The 20,713-nt window shown below is 37.8% G+C and overlaps 2 protein-coding genes and 1 pseudogene across 2 annotated transcripts in view; 1 reads left to right on the top strand and 2 right to left on the bottom strand.

Moving 5' to 3' along the window:
* Positions 1-254, top strand: part of LOC148737609 (tetratricopeptide repeat protein 38-like) — a 10,253-nt gene extending 9,999 nt beyond the window's left edge. Inside the window, exon 5 of the mRNA XM_088747418.1 lies at positions 1-254. This exon is cut by the window's left edge and continues 1,483 nt beyond it. The gene's annotated coding sequence lies outside the window, so the exon portion shown is untranslated.
* Positions 255-1,485: 1,231 nt separating this feature from the next.
* On the bottom strand, positions 1,486-12,821 carry LOC148737612 (angiopoietin-related protein 1-like). Its single transcript, XM_088749322.1, has 6 exons — positions 12,815-12,821; positions 12,604-12,723; positions 8,493-8,618; positions 8,063-8,149; positions 6,312-6,683; positions 1,486-5,340 (listed from the first exon to the last, which is right to left on the bottom strand). Exons 1-6 carry the CDS (start codon positions 12,819-12,821, stop codon positions 5,102-5,104), a joined length of 951 nt encoding a protein of 316 aa, XP_088605448.1. The 3' UTR covers positions 1,486-5,101.
* Positions 12,822-13,473: 652 nt separating this feature from the next.
* On the bottom strand, positions 13,474-14,937 carry LOC148737613 (uncharacterized; annotated as a pseudogene).
* Between the last annotated feature and the right edge of the window lie 5,776 nt (positions 14,938-20,713).

Below are 20,713 nucleotides of genomic sequence, written 5' to 3' on the forward strand. Positions count from 1 at the left end.
TTCCTGAACATTTTAATGCAAAGTAGGCTTGGACCGTCATTTTTCAACAAATGACATCATCGCACATAAAAGCTATTCTGTAATATTCATCATCTCCTACGATGAAAGATCAAAAACTTCTTGTAAATACATAGATAAATGAAGTAAAAAAAGGTAAATAAAGTAATTGAGCAAAGGAGGAAATGATTATTACTGATGCAAGATTGTAAATGATACTTCACTATATTCATTTAATTAAAAGGGACCAAACCCAGTGCAGTATAGTAACTTGATATGAATGTACTGTACCAAAATATTGAGTGCCTTATCACGTTCTATTACACTAATGTCAACAAATACTAGCAATTGAGTGGTCTTGCCCTCTGTTTCCATAACCTGTGCGTAGTCCGTCTCACGTTAAAACTCACCTCTTGACTTATTACTTTGAATCTTTATTAAAGCCTCAATGAACAGACTTCTTTGAGGAAAGTCCTCCCCTTTCATCTTATGTATATGCCTGACACGGATGCATGTCTAAGCGAATTAATTTTAGTCTACTTCGATCATTGATACGTAAACGTAGTGCTGCGAAATATATAAGTTACTATTTGCGTTAATAAAAAGTTACTTAAAACCTTTTTTAGGCTTTGAACCAGACTGAAGGTGAATTAATGATAGCTATATCCTTCATGCAGTTCGCTCATGTATAGCTATCTTTTATACTATAATTTCGACAAGATGCCGGTACCACTTTTTCTTACGATAACATTTACGGAACGAGGTACTCACAAACTTTAAGTTCCTATTTGCTCATAAGAAGCGACAGGGAACATGATTGGTGGTTGAAATGATGTATAACATTGGTTCAAATACCTGTTTTACACTTAGCGTCTTCCTGCAAAATTCTTGTCTGCCTAGTCCAAAGTGGCGATACCGTAATTTACATTTACCTCAATGTCAAACTGATAGACAGGGCCACTAGTTAATGTGACTTTCTTGGTAGTCCTCTCAAGTCATATTAAATTAGAATTTTTTTTTAAAGGTATCAATATGTAACTCAATTTATTGGTTAATTCACTTGTGACCCCATCCAGGGTATATCCCCATGAGCCTATTACGAGGAACTTTTTTAACGTCCCCACCCACCACGCCCTCCTCATTTAAATCTCATCTTTTATGACTGAAAGACCTTGGTCTAAGAATGCAGTTCAGCCTAATTGTGGAGAGCAAAAGTGAAAGCTATTACGAACTTTAGAAGACAAATCTAGCCTCCTGGCCTATGCAGGTTTTGTTGTACAACGTGCAACGGATTTATCATAGACTGCAGACCACTCCGTGCACAAGTTTTTAGACATGCAAGGCGAACTATAAAGCAATAAGTTTTTAAGCATTGGATAGCAATACGCCGGTTCGAGTAATAAGTAAGGTGACCTCTCGTAAGTAGCTATTTCGCTGCGTGGTCCCTTTAATATCTAATTGTAGAGAAGTGAATAAATCTTCAAGAAATTGTATTTGACATTAAAAGTTTATTTCGGGATGAATTGTGCTTAATCTAGTTTAGAATCAATCAATCGATCAATACTTTATTAACCCACGTAGCGTCAAGGAGCTCATAGGGCTCGTTCAAAATACGTACGTGCCTCTAAGATTAAGAATCTAAAAACCCTAATACATACTGTCAAGACCTAATTGATTAGAAATAGAAATAACTAACAATTAATATTAAAATTTAAGTTTGTACAGTAAAACTCAAAGTCACTTATATACAGGTATAAAATGGTGAAGCAATAGCTTAAATAATTTAAAATTAAGATTAAAAATTAAGTTTGTACAATAAAATTGAGAGTCACTTAAATACAAGTATAAAATGGAGAAGCAGCTAAAGTTTCAATGTTCTCAATAGCTTCTTAAAAAAGTTGATATTATTGACCAGTTTTACACTTTTAGGAAATCCATTCCACAGCTGCGCACACATATAAGTGAAAGATTTTTTTATAAAATTTAAATGAAATTTAGGAGCGTACAAATTAATGCCGGTTCCTCTTAGATTGTACATAGTTTCCCTAAAACTAAAAAAATATCTGATATATTTGGGACCGTCGTTATGCAAACATTTATATAACAGAATAAGGGATTGTTGTTTCCTTCTCTGGTCTAACATAAAGTGTAGACTTGCGATAACCTAGCAGTTATCTAAAAATATAATAGTTGGCATCTCCTAGCCGATTCGCTTGCACTTTCCCAATCCAAGAAAGAGGGGGCATCCGTATTCAAAATGAGGGAGAATGGAAGTTTTATGGAGCCTTAACATAACATTGCCAGGGACAAAACGCCTGATTCTCCTAAGTGCGCCACTTTTAGCGTACACCTTTTGAAGCTGTTTAGTAATGTGATCCTTGAAAGATAGCATGCTATCAAGAACATTAATAGAACATTAATACATTGCATTGTTAGAACATTAATACATTGCATTGTTTCAATGCAAAACGGCCATTATGCCGTGACAACGGCTACCCTTCTAATAGTCTCGCTATTTTCTGATGACAATTCTTTAATGGATCCTACTTTCTTCACTTTTCTTGTATTTTACCTAGCACGAATAACAATTTATCAATATCCGAATGGAACTAACGGCCCTTGTAAAACTATCTCGGCCCAACAATATTAACTTAATGGTGGCTTCAAACAGTTTCATCGTTTTCACACACTAATTCTTCAATGTATCATACTCTCTGAACTTTCTCTATGTAGTACCTAGCAAAATTTTTTCTGCAAAAGTTGCTATCGTTGTTTTAATATTTAAGGTGACTGCAAAGAATCAGTGTCTTGAACATCTTAGTGAAAAACTAAATTTCCCAACTTCATGTGCCCACAGTCAAAATAAATGATAACATAACCAAAGTAAAGCGCGCGCTCTGATTGGTCAAATTAGTGTCCCCCATTTGCCCATGGGTGTACGCTGCTGACGTGAGCAAATGCAAAGACTATTTTTCCGCGCGCGCTTGTTTTTTCTGGTCACGTAAGATTTGTTAAATAAAAGGGAACTCTTTAGCTAAAATGTATCAATGTTATGTTATAAAACAAATGGTAAACACCATAGCGTACACTATTGAGTTATGGATGCACATGGGAGGTTTGCTAAGCACTAAAAAAGCTAGAGTCGCTCTCGGCAGTATCGCCTCGTGCGACTCTTACGCTTCTTTCGTGCTTAGCAACCTCACGCGTGCATCCATAACTCAATAATGTACGCTGTGGTGTTTACCATTTGTTAAAAAGAGAAGCTTATTACTTAGTAATTCTCCTATAAGTATTTCATTTTATGCAAGATTAAGTATGAAATTACTAGAGTTTCGAAGCCACCATCATTCTGATACCTTAAAGTGTGAAAATATTGATCCATTCAGAAATTACTGTTCTAAGAGGAAGAAACAGATTTTGATCCACCTTTATCCGTGAAGTTACTGATGAATCGAATTGACGACAAGAAAACTTCAATTACGCTTAAAACAGTGATATATTATATATATCTTATTAACCGAGCGCGAGGGCCGTACTGGGAGAATATCGGCCCGAGGTCTTGACAGTACGGACCGAGCGCAGCTCGGTCCGTACAAAAAAGACCGAGGGCCGATATTCTTCCAGCACGGTCCCGAGCAAGCTTGGTTAATAAGAGATTTATTATACGACTGAAGTTCAAAGGGACACAAGTGCGGTATCATTCGGGACCATTCGGGACAGTGCACGGTCCAATACTTAGAGAATATTGGACCGGCAATAGAACATTTTGATTGGTTGATTTTAGTTATTGGCCCTCTGACTGCCCGAGTCGTGTAATAAAAATTAATAATGACTCAGTCAAATCTGTGTCAATGGCCAACACACGGCATTTTTCAAATTTACACGGCCATCACGTAATAGTCTATTTACTTTATGAACGTCAATGAAATACCAATCAGCTCTCTGCTGGGATTTTCTTTCATTGCTTCTCTCCTTTTTGTACCTTGCAAAAAATTATATATTAACAAAGTTGAAGTCATAAATAGAGTTTTTCTTCGTAAGAATGTCAGTGCTATCGTCCGGCATATCTGTGAATCTGGACATAGGATTCTCTTCCACTACATGGTGAATAATTGAATCCAGTTAAATCGTCTGCCATTCAGAAATTGTGCAAAAGGCGCGACTCATTGCTTGACACAAAAGTATCATTTTCATTTTTATCTGAAAGCTTACCCGGTATTTCATCGGTGTTTCTATACTAATTTGTTCTTATTGACTGGGTGGGAGAGCCAGACGTGAAAAATGTTTGGTTCTCGGCCATGACGCATGGACCTAATTTCAGTCAGTCCCTAAATGAGTATGACCATATGGCCAGGTCTTTAGACTAGTAACCGAGAAAAAAAACATCATGCAAATAAACAAGCAAAAACCAGCAACCGTAACAACAACAACAGAGAAGCAAGATACCAAACCAAATTAAAAAAAAACAACAACAACAACAACAACAACACATCTCTATATCTGATAAATTAGTTTTATAAATAGACTAGATATTGTGAACTGTCAGAAACACAAAAAAATGATAGAGCTGTCGTTTCGAACGTTCGTTAATCGTCAGCGCTAAGAACTGAAAATTTTCTAACGAAGGGCTAACGCCCGAAACGTTGACTTAAGAAACTTTTTTACGGTGGGTGATTCACACTATTAACTCAGTTGATAAAACCAGATTATCTTATAATAGCCCCAACCGACGCAGCACCACAGTTTCTTCGAAAAGCCACCAACTTTATAAAACTCTGTGTGCTATGTTAAAGCCGACAGAGAGAGCGATCTAAGTTCCTCCACCAAGATCGGCATCCAATTAAGACATTTCTGACCAGGGAGACACCAAAAAGAATATCTTTCTTTTCAGTGAAATCCTATCAAGTTGTAGCTTATAAAAACGCTCAAGTTTTTTTTCACATGACAACTAGAAAACAGACTACTCAAGGCGTGTGTTTGATGAAAGAACGCCGACAGCCGAATTTAAAGGAACAGGATGACAGCGGCAGAAAACCCGATTGCTCTAACTGATATGGCCTTCTACTCAATGCATCGGAAAGGATATCAGAGGAAGCCCCTAATTCTACCCACTCGGGCGGGGTGTAGTTTTTGGGGTGGGGGAGAAGTTGGTTGGTCTGATCATCATTCCACTTTTTGCAGCTGAAATTGGATTTCCTAGAGGGCAGTGGCATAGAGTACTATTGTACCACCATCCTATCCCACATTTCTTCCCACACATATGCCCTGTATGGCAATTGCTGACTTGATCTCTTGTGGCAAAGCTTTGCCCATTGGAATATTTCAATGGCTCCCAATCACTTCCTAGACAAATAAAAATAGAGAGATATATACTAGCTCAATGAATTTGCAAAGTTTGAGCTTAGGAAATAAGTAACATTAGCAGGCGATGCATGCAGAATATCTCGTCATCAAAATCACTGATTGGACGTTGGTACGTGAGAATGTAGTGATTTTTCCGTGTGGAAGTTCAGGCATATTTATTTGTTGTTTTTGCCATTTTAGCGTTCTAAATTTATGCGAGTTTCTTTCATTGTGATGTTTTTAAAAAAAATATAGACAAGCCACAGTAGTTTTTGGAAATAGATCTTGCATTGTTACTTTGTCTTCATAGTGCAGCTGCCTATCGATACTTTCCTAATTCAATTCTAGTAAAATTTTAGGTAAATATAATGGCAAATTGGTTCTCATGGTAGTTGGCAGCTGAGTTTATACTCGTAACTTCAATTTCCTTCCCTACAATCAAACTTAACACCAACCTTGCTTAGATAAGCAGAAACTTTTAATTGTATTTTTCATTTTATTTTATAAGCTGCTCTGTTGTGATTACCATGGGTATATTTTCAATATCAAAGCTGTGAATTCTCACCTAAGTTTCCTATTTTTTTAGTGGCATACAGTCTAGGGAATCTGCTCTTTCATCTTTGGTATATGAATATTTCGATGTAAATCATTTAGCTTCCAAGAGAAGTTTTCGGTTTTTTTTTTTTAATTCTTATTTAAATACTGTCAATTTAAAGAACAACAGAACCTCACACCAGTTCAATACTTAAGTAAGCGCCTTTTAAAGGTTTTCCAATTACCAACTTGAGTAAGCTGGAGGTCATGTCAGTTGCTGGCCTAACTCAGAATTAAAAGTTTGCTATGAAAAAAAGGGTTGTCTCGTCCTTGACGTTCGTAAAAGCTCACTCGAAGCGGATCGTCCGTGAACAAGGTACAAACTACAGAAAAATGGGTCGGCAAGATGTGTATTATCATAGAGGCCTTATCATTACCTGACGCCTCCACTATCAGTTTATAGCAAGCCTCCTCACTTTCCACTTGGAACCGGTCAAAATGAAAACGAGTTGAGTTTTGCGTTTTCCAATAAACAACAAGTTTGTATTTGTCACTTTTTGTCAGGCGATGCACTTTGTCCAACCCGAGCCAAAAATTTTCAGATAGATTTCCAAAACCATTCTTGTAGTCAATCCAGTTTCTGTTGAAGTCGATGGAGTCGCTTTGTTTCCTTTGGAATACTGTCCATCCCCCTTGACCTCTAGCTTGGTTACAGAAAACATCAAAGGAACCTCCACCGTCAGGGTCAATTGTATAAATTCCATTGATATGTTGTCCTTCTTTGTACGCCTCAGCACAGTCCTTATAAACTGGAGAAAAATGTCCTTAAATTAATCTTCGAGAGGAAAAATAAAGCTCTCTAAAAATTTGTCTTTCTGGATTTTCTTCACTGTTTTCGACTGAAACAGAGAGGTTAAGTAAAACGTTTTATCGTTATCCTCTTTAAAAGATGTTCTCATGCAACAGTAAACAAAAAAAAAGGTTCTTTGGTCATGAGCGGGAAATTGTTTTCAATTTTGTTTAAGACTTACTTTAGAAGGGAGAAAGAGAAAGGTATTAATTTGTCTCTCCTTTTATTTATGTGTCAAAAATAAAACAAAAAATGCCTTCTCCAGATGGGACCCACACAATTCTTTCGCGCCAACGTCGATGTCTGAATTATTACGAGAATGCATCTAATATGTACTTACTGTCTGAATGGGAGGGCCGGACGGAATAATACTTCGCTCCCATTTACTTTGCAATCAATAGGCATTTATCATATGATCACTTGGTTTCGAGAATCTCAACCTAAATGGGGCACGATGGACAGGTATAGGCCGTTACACGACCACACACACAAAAAAAAAATTCTGCAATTATTCCTTTTCCATTATTTTTTAAATCACAGCAAGAAACTTCCCGTTTCCTGAAAAAGAGACTTTTTTTCATCATGGTCTTATATGGGATTGCGTAAGCGTCGCCGGACGGTTCGTATGATTATTTATCGTATGGGTACACGCATGTGGTGTTTTTTCATCCACTTTTGAAGACTTTGAATCTGGCGTGGATTATTGTCCAAGGTATAGAGTGATGCCAAGATATTATACTAAAAATTATAGTTCAATTTTAATTTTGTATACCCAACGTTAAGTGTTATCTTGACAAGTCAATAAAAATGTCAATATGGTCTAAACACAAACAGTATTTTGAAATTAGTTAGTGTTATTAAAAAGAGTACTGTTGTTGGAGGGGCCCTCTCATATTCTAACTTATAGTCTAAAAGTAGAGACAGGGGTGCTTTTAACAGATAGTTGATTGTTTTGAAAACTCTCAACTTCTTCATTTGCAATACAGGATTTCTGTTTAGCAAGATCACTAAGGGATGCAAACTTCTGAAATGTTTTGGAAAACATTGAAGTCGGTAAGTAATTTGCACTGGAGATGTTTAAAGAAGCGTCAGTGTTTGATTTGCTTGAGAATTTGATTAGGAGTTTAGCATGAGAATTTCAATGAATTTGCTGGATGGAGATTAACTTGTAAGTGGTCTTTTTGTTATGTGACCCGGAAAGAAGAATTGAAAGAGTTATCCGTTCATTTATCTTTTTATAAGATGTCTTAAGTTTAGAGGATTAGTTATTATATGATCTCGTGCTCTACGAGATTCTATCTTGGCAGTTGTTTCCAGCCCCGCGAAATGTAGGTTTACAAACGCACTTGAAAGATCCCTTGTTATTCTCGTAAATGGAATTTCTATGGGTACAGTTGTGGTTATTTTCAGGGCATTCGTCAATGTCTACAATAAGAGCAGAAGCGTATTTATATTCGTGAAAATCAAAACGCTATGAGAAACAGAGCTATTTTCAAGAGTTTCCTAGCCCAGCAGTTAAGTTAAGTGAGTGCGGATCAAGCTCATTCAATCAGACAGTTTTATTGAAATAGTAAACAAGGACTAAATTAAGAAAATAATTAAAGCAGTGAATGATTTTCAAAGTAAAAACTATGGTTTTGAAAGCTGATTGACAGGATTCAGTCATTCAATCAGCAAAAATTCTGCTGGTGCTTGGTTTCCCTCAGCGGTTAGATACCAGAAATAGGGAAACTAACTTGTTGAATTGCATAGGCTGTGAAGATTCTACCTTTGCAGCTGTGTCCATCTCCAGTGAATCCAGGTTTACAAGAGCAGTTGAACGATCCCTCGGTATTTAGACAAGTGGCTTTGCCCTCGCTGCAGTCGTGGGTTCCTTGAACACATTCATCGATGTCTGGAATGGAATCAACCGACCATTAAAATAAATACGATCGAAGGCAGGGGATGAGTTTAAAAATAAATGCAGCGTGTGACAAACATTGTGCAAGGACTGACAGTAAAAGAAATCATATACAGAATTATAATGATAATGATAAAAAACAACGATAAAAAAAACATATATATATATATATATATTTTTAGTATAATTTCAGAGCTGAACAAAGAGTTTCCAGCAATCTTTTTGGTCGAGCGGTTCCTCACATGACGCTATATAAACCGCTCCGCGCGGTTTATAAAAATGTTAGACTTAAATGTTAATAAATGTTACTAAAATGTTATGATTTTAGAAATTTCTCTGTTGTTCAGCTCTGAAATTATACTAAAACAATTATTCGCCTCAGGTTCGGTGAATATTGTCGAACAATCCCCTCGACTTCGTCTCGGAGATTATTCGACGATATTCGCCTCGCCTTGTTTTAGTATAATTTCAGAGCTGAACAACAGAGAAATTTCTCAAATAATAACTATTTAGTAACATTTATTTACATTTTAGTTTAACATTTTATATAAACTGCGCGGAGCGGCTTATATAGCGTCACATAAGGAACCGTTCGACCAATCAGATTGCTGGAAACTCTTTTTTCAGCTCTGAAATTATACTAAATTAATATTTAAAGAAAACCCTTAGGCTCGTCTTGTGTTCTTAGATGCTACAATATCAGATCACTAGCAAGTTTATCAGCCTTCGGGGAGGTTAGAAGGTTTACGCACTCAGTTACATGGCAAATTAGCGTGCTTTAAATAGTTTGCATTACCTCTACCAACTGAGCTAACAAGCCAACTGGGAGCTAATCATTCTCTTACAACGTAATAAACCCGTGAAGTGATCATTCAACGTTTATAGATAGACAAAAAATCATATAAGTGAGCTGCGGTTAAAGAAGTGAGTATGAGAGCAATCCTCGCAGTAATGAACACTATTTGAGAAGAAGTGAAAATAAGTCCTGAAAAAAATTCAGGCATGTACAGGATTCGAGCCCATGACTTCTGCAATACCGGTGCAATGCTCTACCAACTTGGTTAACAAGCCAACTACGAGCTGGTTACTATTGCTTATGTAGTGCTGATTACTGAGAGGATCGGGAGGGGTGGGGAGGAGAGGGGAAGAAGTTTGGGCGTAACATGCCCAAATAAATTTTTATTTATTTTTTTTCTTTTTAACCTCAGCTTAACCAGGTTTAAAGGTGAAAGTAGATCTTAATTATGATTCTTGCGGACGAGTCTGAAATAGAGATCATTAAAGAAATAACGATGGGGAATTGTTAGGGATATGACTTGAATAATTAAGAAAAATGGAAAGTTTACTTCTTGGAGGCAAGTAGGAAAATGTTCGGATGGCAGGATTCTTGCCGAAAGTGGTCAAAAATATTTCATTTAACAAGCTAAAGGAGGATTTAAGTGGATACCTCTGGGTGCTACGATTTGTTTCGCGTGGAATATTATTCCTAATAAAATGAATTGACCGAGAACTTTTCTAAATAACTCACTGGAAGATGAAAAGGAAAATGAAATCACTGTTGGATCCAGGATTGTAAACATTAACAGTTTTGTGAATGGAAATGGAGAAGTGTTAATGTTGCCATAAAAATAAACATAATTTTCAGTAAACAAGAGATCGTAAAAATGTTGAAGAGACTTTAATTATAATTCAACAACAGACGGTAAAATTAAAAGAAAATATTCATCTTAAACTTGTGAGAAAGATTGTTGATATTTCCCTCGATAAACTGTAAATTACAACTACCAAAAGACAAACTCGCTTTTGTTAAGAAAGAATTGCAAAATTTGTTTTGTTTTCCATTTAAAATGGAAAAATGAAAGTTCACAGTTATGGCAGTGGCAAAGTGAAGAAAGAGAAAAATTAAGCCAAGGCTTATTCATACCTCTAGTCCCTCGAAAATTATAGAAATTCGCGAAATCTGTGACGACCAACAAATTACTGACGTACATGAAACCCTAATTTCCACTGAGTTTGACGCTCATGACAATCTGGAAGACGTTAAAGCAAATTCTTTCCACTACAAATTATTTTCCCTCCTCCACTTCAAATTGCACATGTACAATAATTATATCGGTCAATCATGGTAAATGGATGTGCATCGCCGAATGAGGCCTTCGATCAAGCCATCTTCTCGGAAAAACGACAAGATACCATTTAGACGTTCAATGGAAAGCTTCATCTTTCGACAAACATAGTCCAGGGCCGGGTTGTTCAAAGGTGGGTTAAGATAATCCAGGGTTACCGTGAAATTTAATTGCAGATCTGAAAGCTTTAAAATTAAATTCACTTTAATTCCATTTGTTTACAATTTGGTGATTGCATGCTCTAAGAAGAACTGTGAATATAATCTTAAAACGGCTTTTGAGCAGAGAAATATAGAAACCTGGATTAAAATTTAACCCTGGGTTAGCGCTAATCGGTCTTCGAACAACTGGGCCCAGAAGCAGGCAGATGCTGTTTTGTCTCATGTTACACTACAATCTGTGTACGAGAAACTCAACATTAACGGTCTCAATGGAGTGCTGGCATTTGCGCCATCTGCAAAATCAACTTGTCATCATATATCGAATTCCGCTAGAGAATTCTCTCCGGAGTTCATTTCCAACTGTCGTAACGGTACGCAGTCTGAGTCTCAAATGATGACTTATTTTTCAGGAATGTGTAAAATCACAAAACAATGTGAATCCATCTTCAGGATGAACAATTTTTTCCGCGCTGAGGGCATCCATCGATTAATCGCGCGGACACGAACTCGTCCTTGCGAAAATGAACCCGTGAGTCAGCGGTATCGTTTAAAACGCGTGACCGGATATAAAAGTGTGAGCTAAAATTGCAAAAACCGGAAATAAACCTTGCTAAGTTGATGAACTAATATCTCGAAAAATAGTTCGGTGACCTACCCTGATTTTTTGTACACAAATTATTTTCGTCATTACGCATTCCTGAAGAAAATTTTAAAAAAATTTATCGCGTGGAAATTTTTTTACATTTTAAAACAGCATTTTCCCAAATAATTCAAGTTCCACTAGGTATTTTTTTCTTTATATCACGTATCCAGGTAGAGAATGTGATCATGTTTAAGAAATTTGAAAAAAAAAACTAGGTCACCGACTTAGCTTTTGTGATAACTTTCAAAAACTGAGTTTTAGAGGGTCTTTTAGCCCTACTGTACTGTTGCCATGGAAACAGATAATGCCTGACGAACCCCCTAAACAGATTGCCCTAACATAGTGTTATGCATATGTCGAGTTATTATCCTGATGATAAGTTTGACAGTCCTGATATCTTTTACTGATTGGCGCTTGCTGATAATTGTGGAAAACGATTTCGAGCCTCCTTAAAAAAGAAAGGAGTTTCTAACCTTACTCCGAATGGTGGCCGGCTCAAACTCATTCTGACCACTAAGACAAAGCCATAGGATGTATTTTTCTTAAGCCATGCCATGTCAGGAGCTCAGTACATGAGTTTGCAACCGACAAGCGTTATACTGTTCAGGGACAGAACTGAATAATGATATGCTACGTCAGAGGGTATGCGGTCAACAACGCGGGCTCAGGTGTCCTAGGTCTAAAATTTAGCGAAATCAGCGGAAAATAATAAGGGCTGACTTTTAAAACCGAGGAACCTTGTTTTCGTGGAAGGCACTTTCCTCTTTCCAGAGTTTTTAAGGAGAAAATTAATTTTTGAAAACTTTTAGGGGGTGTACCAAGTTTTTGGAGGTTGTTTTGTAAACGAAAAGTGGCGAGGAAAACGACACCTCGAGGCAACAGAATAGGAAACTAACCATGCGAACGACTCAAAATCCGTGTTTCTGCGGAAAAACCCAGCGCATGTGTATACGTTATTCAGCTCTGTCCTGTTCAGAGGCGTTCTTAAGGAGAAAGGAATACCGATGGATTGTATCTGTTTAATAAGATTGTGGTCTGCAACATTTTACCTTCACATTTATGTCCATCCCCGCTGAATCCAGGATTACAAGAGCAGCTGTAAGATCCCTCGGTATTTGTACAGTTGGCATTCTCGCTACAACCGTGGTTTTGAACACATTCATTAATGTCTGAAATGAGATCAGCAGACTGTTAAAAGAAATGAAAAAGCAGCGAAAGTGTTTTGATATTCAGGCAACATGTACAAGTTGTAAAACTTACTCCTCATAATACTGAAGAAAATACTAATAATAATGATAATACTGTTTTAATGCAATACTAAAACTTTATTATTATTATTATTATGCATTCGTTAAAATTCTATTCCTATTCTATTCCTAGTTTCTTGCTACATAAAAATAGTTTTCCATCTTGGGTCATAGACTAGATCATTTACAGGTATCTAGCTAAGAAACATATATCCTTCTACTGGGCAGAGCGCTTCTAACCTCGGTAAACCTTCTTCGCACTATTATAAACTCCCCTATGTTGGTCGGTTTTCAAAACATCGCTCAGACTAAGTTAAGACAACTACTCAAACGTTATTGTATAGCTGATTAGATGTTAAGTTAGTTATAATAACGATAATAATAACAATAATAGTAATAATAATGAAAAAAACTTCTGTTAAACCTCAAATACTACCTCACAGTAGTCCCAAGATTTGCAGTCGTTTTAAACTTGCATAGCTAAAGCAAAATAAGGTTTTACTGGTAAAATAATTACAAATTATTATCATAGTTAAACATGATGATAATGACGATGTTGATAATAAAATAATAACAATGATAACAATGATAATGATAATGATAATAATAATGATAGCTATAATAATAATAATAATCTTTGTTTAGCAATAATTTCCATAAAATCCTCTACAATACAAAATGTTAACAGCGTAAAAAACGATCCAAAATAACTCACTCTCGGCTCACATCTACTTTTTTTTTTTTTTGTCAAATTGTTTGGAAAGCTATAGATAACGGAGTCAAATCTGAACAGATTCAAAGTCTAATAATCCGATAAGTAAAAGCATATATAAAACTATACAGAAAAGAGAAAGGTGAATGGCAAATCTAGAAGCCTATATACAAGGCTGCCAAAAATCATTCAACAGTGTCAATGGCTCCCTCGGCAGCTGCGATTTCAACGTCACAATTATTATAGTCATAAGCAGCGTGTAGCTTCAACCGCGATCCTCGAAGGCAAACTAAGGCCGACCGAAGGAGGGCAAAGGATGTCTTTGCTCGGATAAAGGAAATTGTTTGCGAGTATCGTTCCCCTTTCTTGGCGGCTATCAGCTCGGCCAATCGGCTGTGGTATCTTATGCATTCCATCCCCATCCCTCACGTAGTTGTAAATACAAGCGGCGTAAACGAGCCTTGCTCAACATCCAACACTCTCCTTGAGTACCGCCGCTTCTTGTCGTTTTTATGGATGCGATAAGTCTGCTGCGGTTCCCCGTCCTTGTAAGACTCGGCATCAGGGAGGCAAACCCTCACATCGAAGAATGCCGAGCTCTGGGGATCCCAGAAGCCACGCGCCCGAACGTCCAATCTTGCGTCTTGTCCTCTATTAGACCCTCTGCTGAGTTGTTCTTCAGTGACGTCTTGGAGAACTGGCTCGACCTCGACATCGGTACACACTATACTCAAAAGGTCGGCCTCGAGGTCTCTCAACTCATTATGCCGTTGGATAACAAAGCCCCCTCGTTTGCAAATCATTGCGTGGTCTACTGTGAAGTTTTCCCCACACGCACACTGATGGAATGTCATCGAATGGCCAATCATAGCGTAATTTAACAGCATCACGAAACTCTCTCTAGCTGAGGCTGAAACCATGTTCTTGAAGGGGAAGAGCTGTGAGCCATACAGAGGAGCCTTTTTTTTGCGCTAGTTCTAGAGCTCGCTTGGTCTTCCGTGAAACAAATTGTTTTAGATTATCTGCATTCTCTGAAAGTTCTTCAGCTTTTCCATGTTCGACAGCCTGACGCCCTGACGCGATGAGGGACTCGTCAGGTAGTTGATGAGTTTGAGCCATGATATGTTCGAGAAGAGAAGATGTCACCTGAATAGATGAGGCATGTTCACTTGCCGCCTCGTGACATGGGTTGCTCAAGCTCAGGTCGCCTAGGCGCACGGGTAGTGCTAGAACGTCCCTATCAAGTTTGCTACACTTGCGCCCTACGATTGCTGGTATAAGGACCTGGGAAATAGCCTCTTCAAGTGGCTCTAGAAGATCTTGGACATCATGGAGAGTTCTTAGGAAGTACATCCAACGATGCTTTAAACCAAACGTGTTTGCGGCATAATAATGATAATAATAATTACCTTTATTGAATCTAACAGGAAAGTGTATAAAAAATAAAAAAACCTCGCAAGTTACAATTCTCCTTTTGAGGAAAAATATCACTAACCTAAACTACATAATTATAATAATAATAATAATAACAGTTACATTACCGATAATAATAACAAGCAGGAAAGACAGCCAACTGTGTTTGTAGCGCAACAAAGCCACGAAAGTCATTTCCATTTTCTTTGTTTTAACAGTCTTCTGCCGCTTTTTGTGTTTCCATTGCCGACATTGTCCAAGAATTAAGAATTTAGTTGTAATTCAAGTTTCTTTTTACGCGTGATCGATGCAGGCAGTCCCGAGCGAGTAAGATGGGCCCATTTTGTCCGCTCGGGAGGTCAATCAGAACACAGAATTCTCTTCATCTTGCCCACGGGCGCTGGAAGCGATGCGATAAAAGAGCATAATATTCCAAATAATATCAGATTCCTATTTACGGTCGCCTTGTCAGGACCAGCTCTATAGGTTTTTCGCGCTGATATGACAAAGCATTATGTTCTGAATAATATTTGGTACCTGTGCAGTTGTGTCTCTCACCACTGAATCCTTTTTTTACAAATGCACTTAAATGACCCCTTTGTATTGTTACAAGTGGCAGTTATATCGCTGGCGTTGTGGCTGTTTCGAGAACACTCGTCAATGTCTAAAATGAAATCAGCAGTCCGTATCGATCATGCTGATAAAGAATAATAATGAAAAGGGGCTGAAACCGGGCTTCCAATCTGAAAACCACAAGTCGCTGTTAAGATAAGAGACCTAACGTCACTCCAAATGGAGGCTGGCTCAAACTCTCTCTGAGAAAGCCATAAATTGTACTTTTCCTAAGTCACGGCATCTCAGGAACTCAGTATATTAGTTTGCAATCGAAAAGTAATATACTAGTCCGGGGTATTCCTAGGGAGTAGGAATACCAATGGATTGTATCGTTTGATAAGATCGTATTCTGCAGGGTTTTACCTTCGCATCCATGTCCATCCCCGCTGAATCCAGGATTGCAGGAGCAATTGTAAGATCCCTCGGTGTTTGTGCAGTTGGCGTTCTCGCTACAATTGTGGTTTTGAACACATTCGTTGATGTCTGAAATGAAATCAGCTGACTGTCAAAAGAAATGACAAACCAATAACAATACTATTTACAATAACAATAATAATAGTAATTATAATAATGATAATAAAGAAAAAAACTCGGCTTTAATTCAAATACAGCCTCACAATAATCCTAAAATGTGCATTAATTTTAAAATTGCATATATAGCTAAAGCAAAAATAATAATTGCTTGAATAGTAATAAAAATAGAGAAAGAGTTAAAAACAAAAACAAAAACAAAAAACCGAAAAAAAATTAGGCTCGCCCTCTTTTCCTTGAAACCACAATATCACATCTCCGTCAAATGATTTGGTTCTTATGTAGGGAGGTTGGTAAGTTTAATTACGTTCTAAAAATCTAGCAAATGACAATGATAATTATAATGATAATAATAATGATGATAATAGTAATATATAATACTAAGAAAAATAACAATACAGAAATAGTGAAAAATAGTTAGAAAAACAAAAAGCAAAAAAAAAAAAAAAAACATACAAAATAGAGCTTGCCTTCATTTCATAGATAGCACAATATCACATCTCCCTCAAGGTTATAGCTTTTATGTAGGGAGGTTGATAGATTCACGTACTCGCACTCTGAAGAATATGACATACCTGTGCAGTTGTATCCATCCCCTTTGAAACCAGGATTGCAAGAACAGTTGAATGATCCCTTGCTGTTGGTACAGGTGGCGTTGCTCTTGCTACAATTGTGGATATTTTCGGCACATTCGTCGATGTCTTAAATAGAATCAACAGACCATAATTATGATAATAATAATATACCATAATAACTGTAATAATAATAATACCCATAACTGTATTAATGATAACTCGGCTGCAGCGCTGGTAGGAGGGGTGGGGCGCAAGGAGGAAAGGAGACTTTAAAGCGTTTTATGCTTAAAAAATTTTGCAAACTTTGATGGTAAAAGTGAACATTGATTATGATTTTGAACGCGACTTCGGATGATAGACATCGCGAGTAAGGCTTTTTAAGTCCAAAATGTACATTGTAATTCTCAGATGTAGATCTGTACGTTGTACACGCAAAATATCGCGTTTTGAATAGTATGAAATACCTGAGCAGTTGTATCCATCCCCTCTCAAACCAGTATTGCAAGAGCAATTAAACGATCCCCTGCTATTAGTACAAGTGGCGTTGCTCTTGCTACAATTGTGGATATTTTCGGCACACTCGTCAATGTCTAAAATAAAGTCAACAGTTGGTATCCAATACCGTAATAAAATATAACGATGTGGAAGTGTGGGATATCGCTACAAAAGCCATAGGAAAGTTGCTCCTTTTAAGAATTAACTAGTTGCAGCTAAGGCTCGTCTTAGTTCCATAAACAGACGAGTGAGATAGGTGAGTCCTCGCTCCGATTAATTTTATCCCAAAAGTACACGAAGACTGAATAAAGCCTTTTAAACCCTTTTAAAGCTGTGCATGGAGTTTCAGAGTTTTTATGGTTTTCTGCGTTGATCAAAAGCATTCAGTCGTCCACTAAGGAATTATCTACCGGAGCATCATCTTCTGAATCATATCAGGTTACCATCTATGGTGCCTCAGTTCGGCCAGTTGTAAAGGTTCTTTTTAAAGGTTTGCTCTGATACGACACAGCATCATGTTCTGAATACTATTCAGTACCTGTGCAGCTGTATCCGTCACCACTGAATCCCGGTTTACAAATACACTTGAACGACCCTTTGGTATTATTACAAGTGGCACTTATATTGCTGCAGTTGTGGCTGTTTTGAGAACACTCGTCAATGTCTGAAATTAAATCAGCAGTCCTTTTCAATTACAGTACTAAAGAATTACAAAGAGGAGGGCATCAGTATTGGGGCTTCCGATAAAAAAAAAGAAAAAAAAAAAAGAAAAAAACCACAAGGTGATGTAAGGAAAATGAACTTTAATCTCACTTCTAGTGTGAGAGGTGTGGTGGACTCATGGTTGGTGCACTCGAATCTGACTCTCATGGTGCCTTTCTTCACCCAGGTGTTTAAATGGGTACAGTCGAACTCAAGGCTGGGGGGTAGCCCTGCATCCTATCCATGGGGAGGTAGTAGTACTCATGGTCGCTTCATGCTACGGAAATTGGAGCCAAGTGCAGGTCTAATGGGCCATTTGGCTGGTAAACAGACTTTACCTTACCAATGGAGGGAGGATCAAACTTATTCTGACCCCAACGAGGAAGACATAAAATGTACTTATCTTAAATCATGTTATGGAATGCTCTGCTGGATTATACCTCGGCATTTATGTCCATCCCCTCCGTATCCAGGATTACAAGAGCAGTTGTAGGATCCCTCGGTGTTTATACAGTCGGCGTTCTTGCTGCAGTTGTGGGTTTTTTTAACACACTCGTCGATGTCTGAAAATGAAATAAACGGACCATAATCATGATTGTTATCTTCAAAAGAAGGAGGTGGGTGAGGAGGGGTATTGCTAATTTGCAAGGGAAAACTCACACTGCCGCATGTTAATCCAGATCTGCAGGAAGAAAGGCTTAATAGTTGAAATCTGATAGTCGAAGTACCTTAAAATTAAGATTTTATAACGCGAATTCCTACCATAGGTTAGTTAGGATTAGGCATCTTGCTCTGAACAATGGTCATTACCTGTGCAATTGTCCATATCTCCGCTGAATCCAGGATTGCAAGAGCAGTTGTAAGATCCCTCTGTATTTGTACAGTTGGTGTTCTTGCTGCAGTAGTGGGTATTTCTGACACACTCGTCGATGTCTGAAATAAAGTCAATGGATCGTACCCATGATCGTTCTCATCTCAAACAAGGAGGGAATTCAAATCAAAGAGCCATACCCATGGTTGTTATCATCAAAAGGAGGAGGGGATGGGGAAGGGAGGGGGGTTGCTAATTTGAAATGGAAAACCAAGTCTGCTGTATGTTAATCCAGTTCTGACGGGAGAAAAGCTAAATTATCCTAAATATGATACTCGAATTTCCTCATAGTTAGTATTATAAAACGCATGTTTCTACCATAGGTTAGTTTAGACTATGCATCATGCTCTGAACAATGTTTATTACCTGTACAATTGTCCATATCCCTGCTGAATCCAGGATTACAAATGCACTTGAACGATCCTTTGGTATTTTCACAAGTAGCATTTTTATCACTACAGCTGTCGGTATTCATAACACACTCGTTGATGTCTGAAATAGAATTGACAGAACTATGCCCAAATACTAAAGAATTAATGTGGTACGAGGGGCAGTGATGTAAAGTGTTATGCAATTCCTCATTAGAGGCGTGTGATGAATACGGATAGGAGAGTTCAAGTCCATTGCTTTACTTTTCCACCGAAATAGGTCTTGATGAAAATGGCTTGGGCTCTTAATAATATCGATTAAAGCGGGAAAGATGGGCCTCTTGTCCATTGTGATCCCATAAGAACAAATACTGCGTGAATCAAAGTTACCGAGTTGGTGTTTTTTAATTTTTTCGGCCATGAAGACGCAAAAAGCGGGAGGAGACAGTCAAAACAAAGAAGACACAAAAGACTTTTGTGGGTTTATCGTGCTACAAGAACAATTGGTTTCCATTCCTGTCTCTTAAGAAAGACAATTCATTCTTGATTCTAATAACGCGAAAAATTTTTACGATACGATGAATATTTTATTGCCCAAGCTTGTTTGGTCAATATGCCCGGACGTTAGCCCCGTTTTGTTCCGTTTTAATGAATATTGAGTTCGCCTCAGGACATAAAGCGCAAAAAAATTAACCCGGCCAATCCTAGCAGAATGCAGGACGCGTGTCATATATGGACTCCGCTCACCACAGAGTCTCTGTGGCTCAGTGGTCTGAGGTTTGATTCCCCAGGCGGGCTCGCAATTTTTTCGTTGTCCCACGCTCGCAACGAGACAAAAAACATCTTTCTCTATGTCTTTACCGGGCTCAAAACGTACCACCTTTTCATTCCCATCAATTCTTGTTTTTCTTATTGCCATTTTATCCATGAAAGTTTATTGGATCGAAAAGATCATGCTCTGCAGGATTATACCTTTGCATTCATATCCATCCTATCTGAATCCAGGATTATTACAAATGTAGTTGTTCATGTAAGATCCCTTGGTATTTATACAATTGGCATTATCGCTACAGTTGTGAGAAATTAGAACTCAGTTGTCGATGTCCTAAATATAATCAATGGATCGTGTCCATGATCGTTGTTGTCTCTAGGAAGGAGGGGAGGGGAACGAGAGGCTAATGTACAATGCAAAACCAATTCTACTGCTTATTAATACAGTTGTGTAAGGAGAAACTTTTGTTTCTTAGATGCGATGGCTGGAGTACGTTATCATTAGTATTATAAAACTTGTGTTTTTACAATGTTCTTTACCTGTGCAATTATGTATATCCCCGGTGAATCCACGTTTACAAATGCACCTGAATGATCCCTTGGTATTTCGGCAAACGACGTTTTCATTGCTGCAGTTGTGGGTATCTGTTGCACACTCGTTTATGTCTAAATAAAGTCAAAATACTGAATGACAGAGGTCGCAGGAAGTGGGGGGGGGGGTGAGGAAATATGACGTGTAATGCTTTTTGTCAGCTGTGGTGTGTGAAGACGCAAGTTAGAAAAAAAGATGCGGGGCTGTGGAGAGGAAAATTCGTAACCCCACTTTTCCCTGCACAGAATGCCTGTAATAGGCTGGAGT

The sequence above is a fragment of the Stylophora pistillata genome, chromosome 2 (genome assembly GCF_964205215.1).
Source record: "Stylophora pistillata chromosome 2, jaStyPist1.2, whole genome shotgun sequence".
NCBI lineage: Eukaryota > Metazoa > Cnidaria > Anthozoa > Scleractinia > Pocilloporidae > Stylophora > Stylophora pistillata.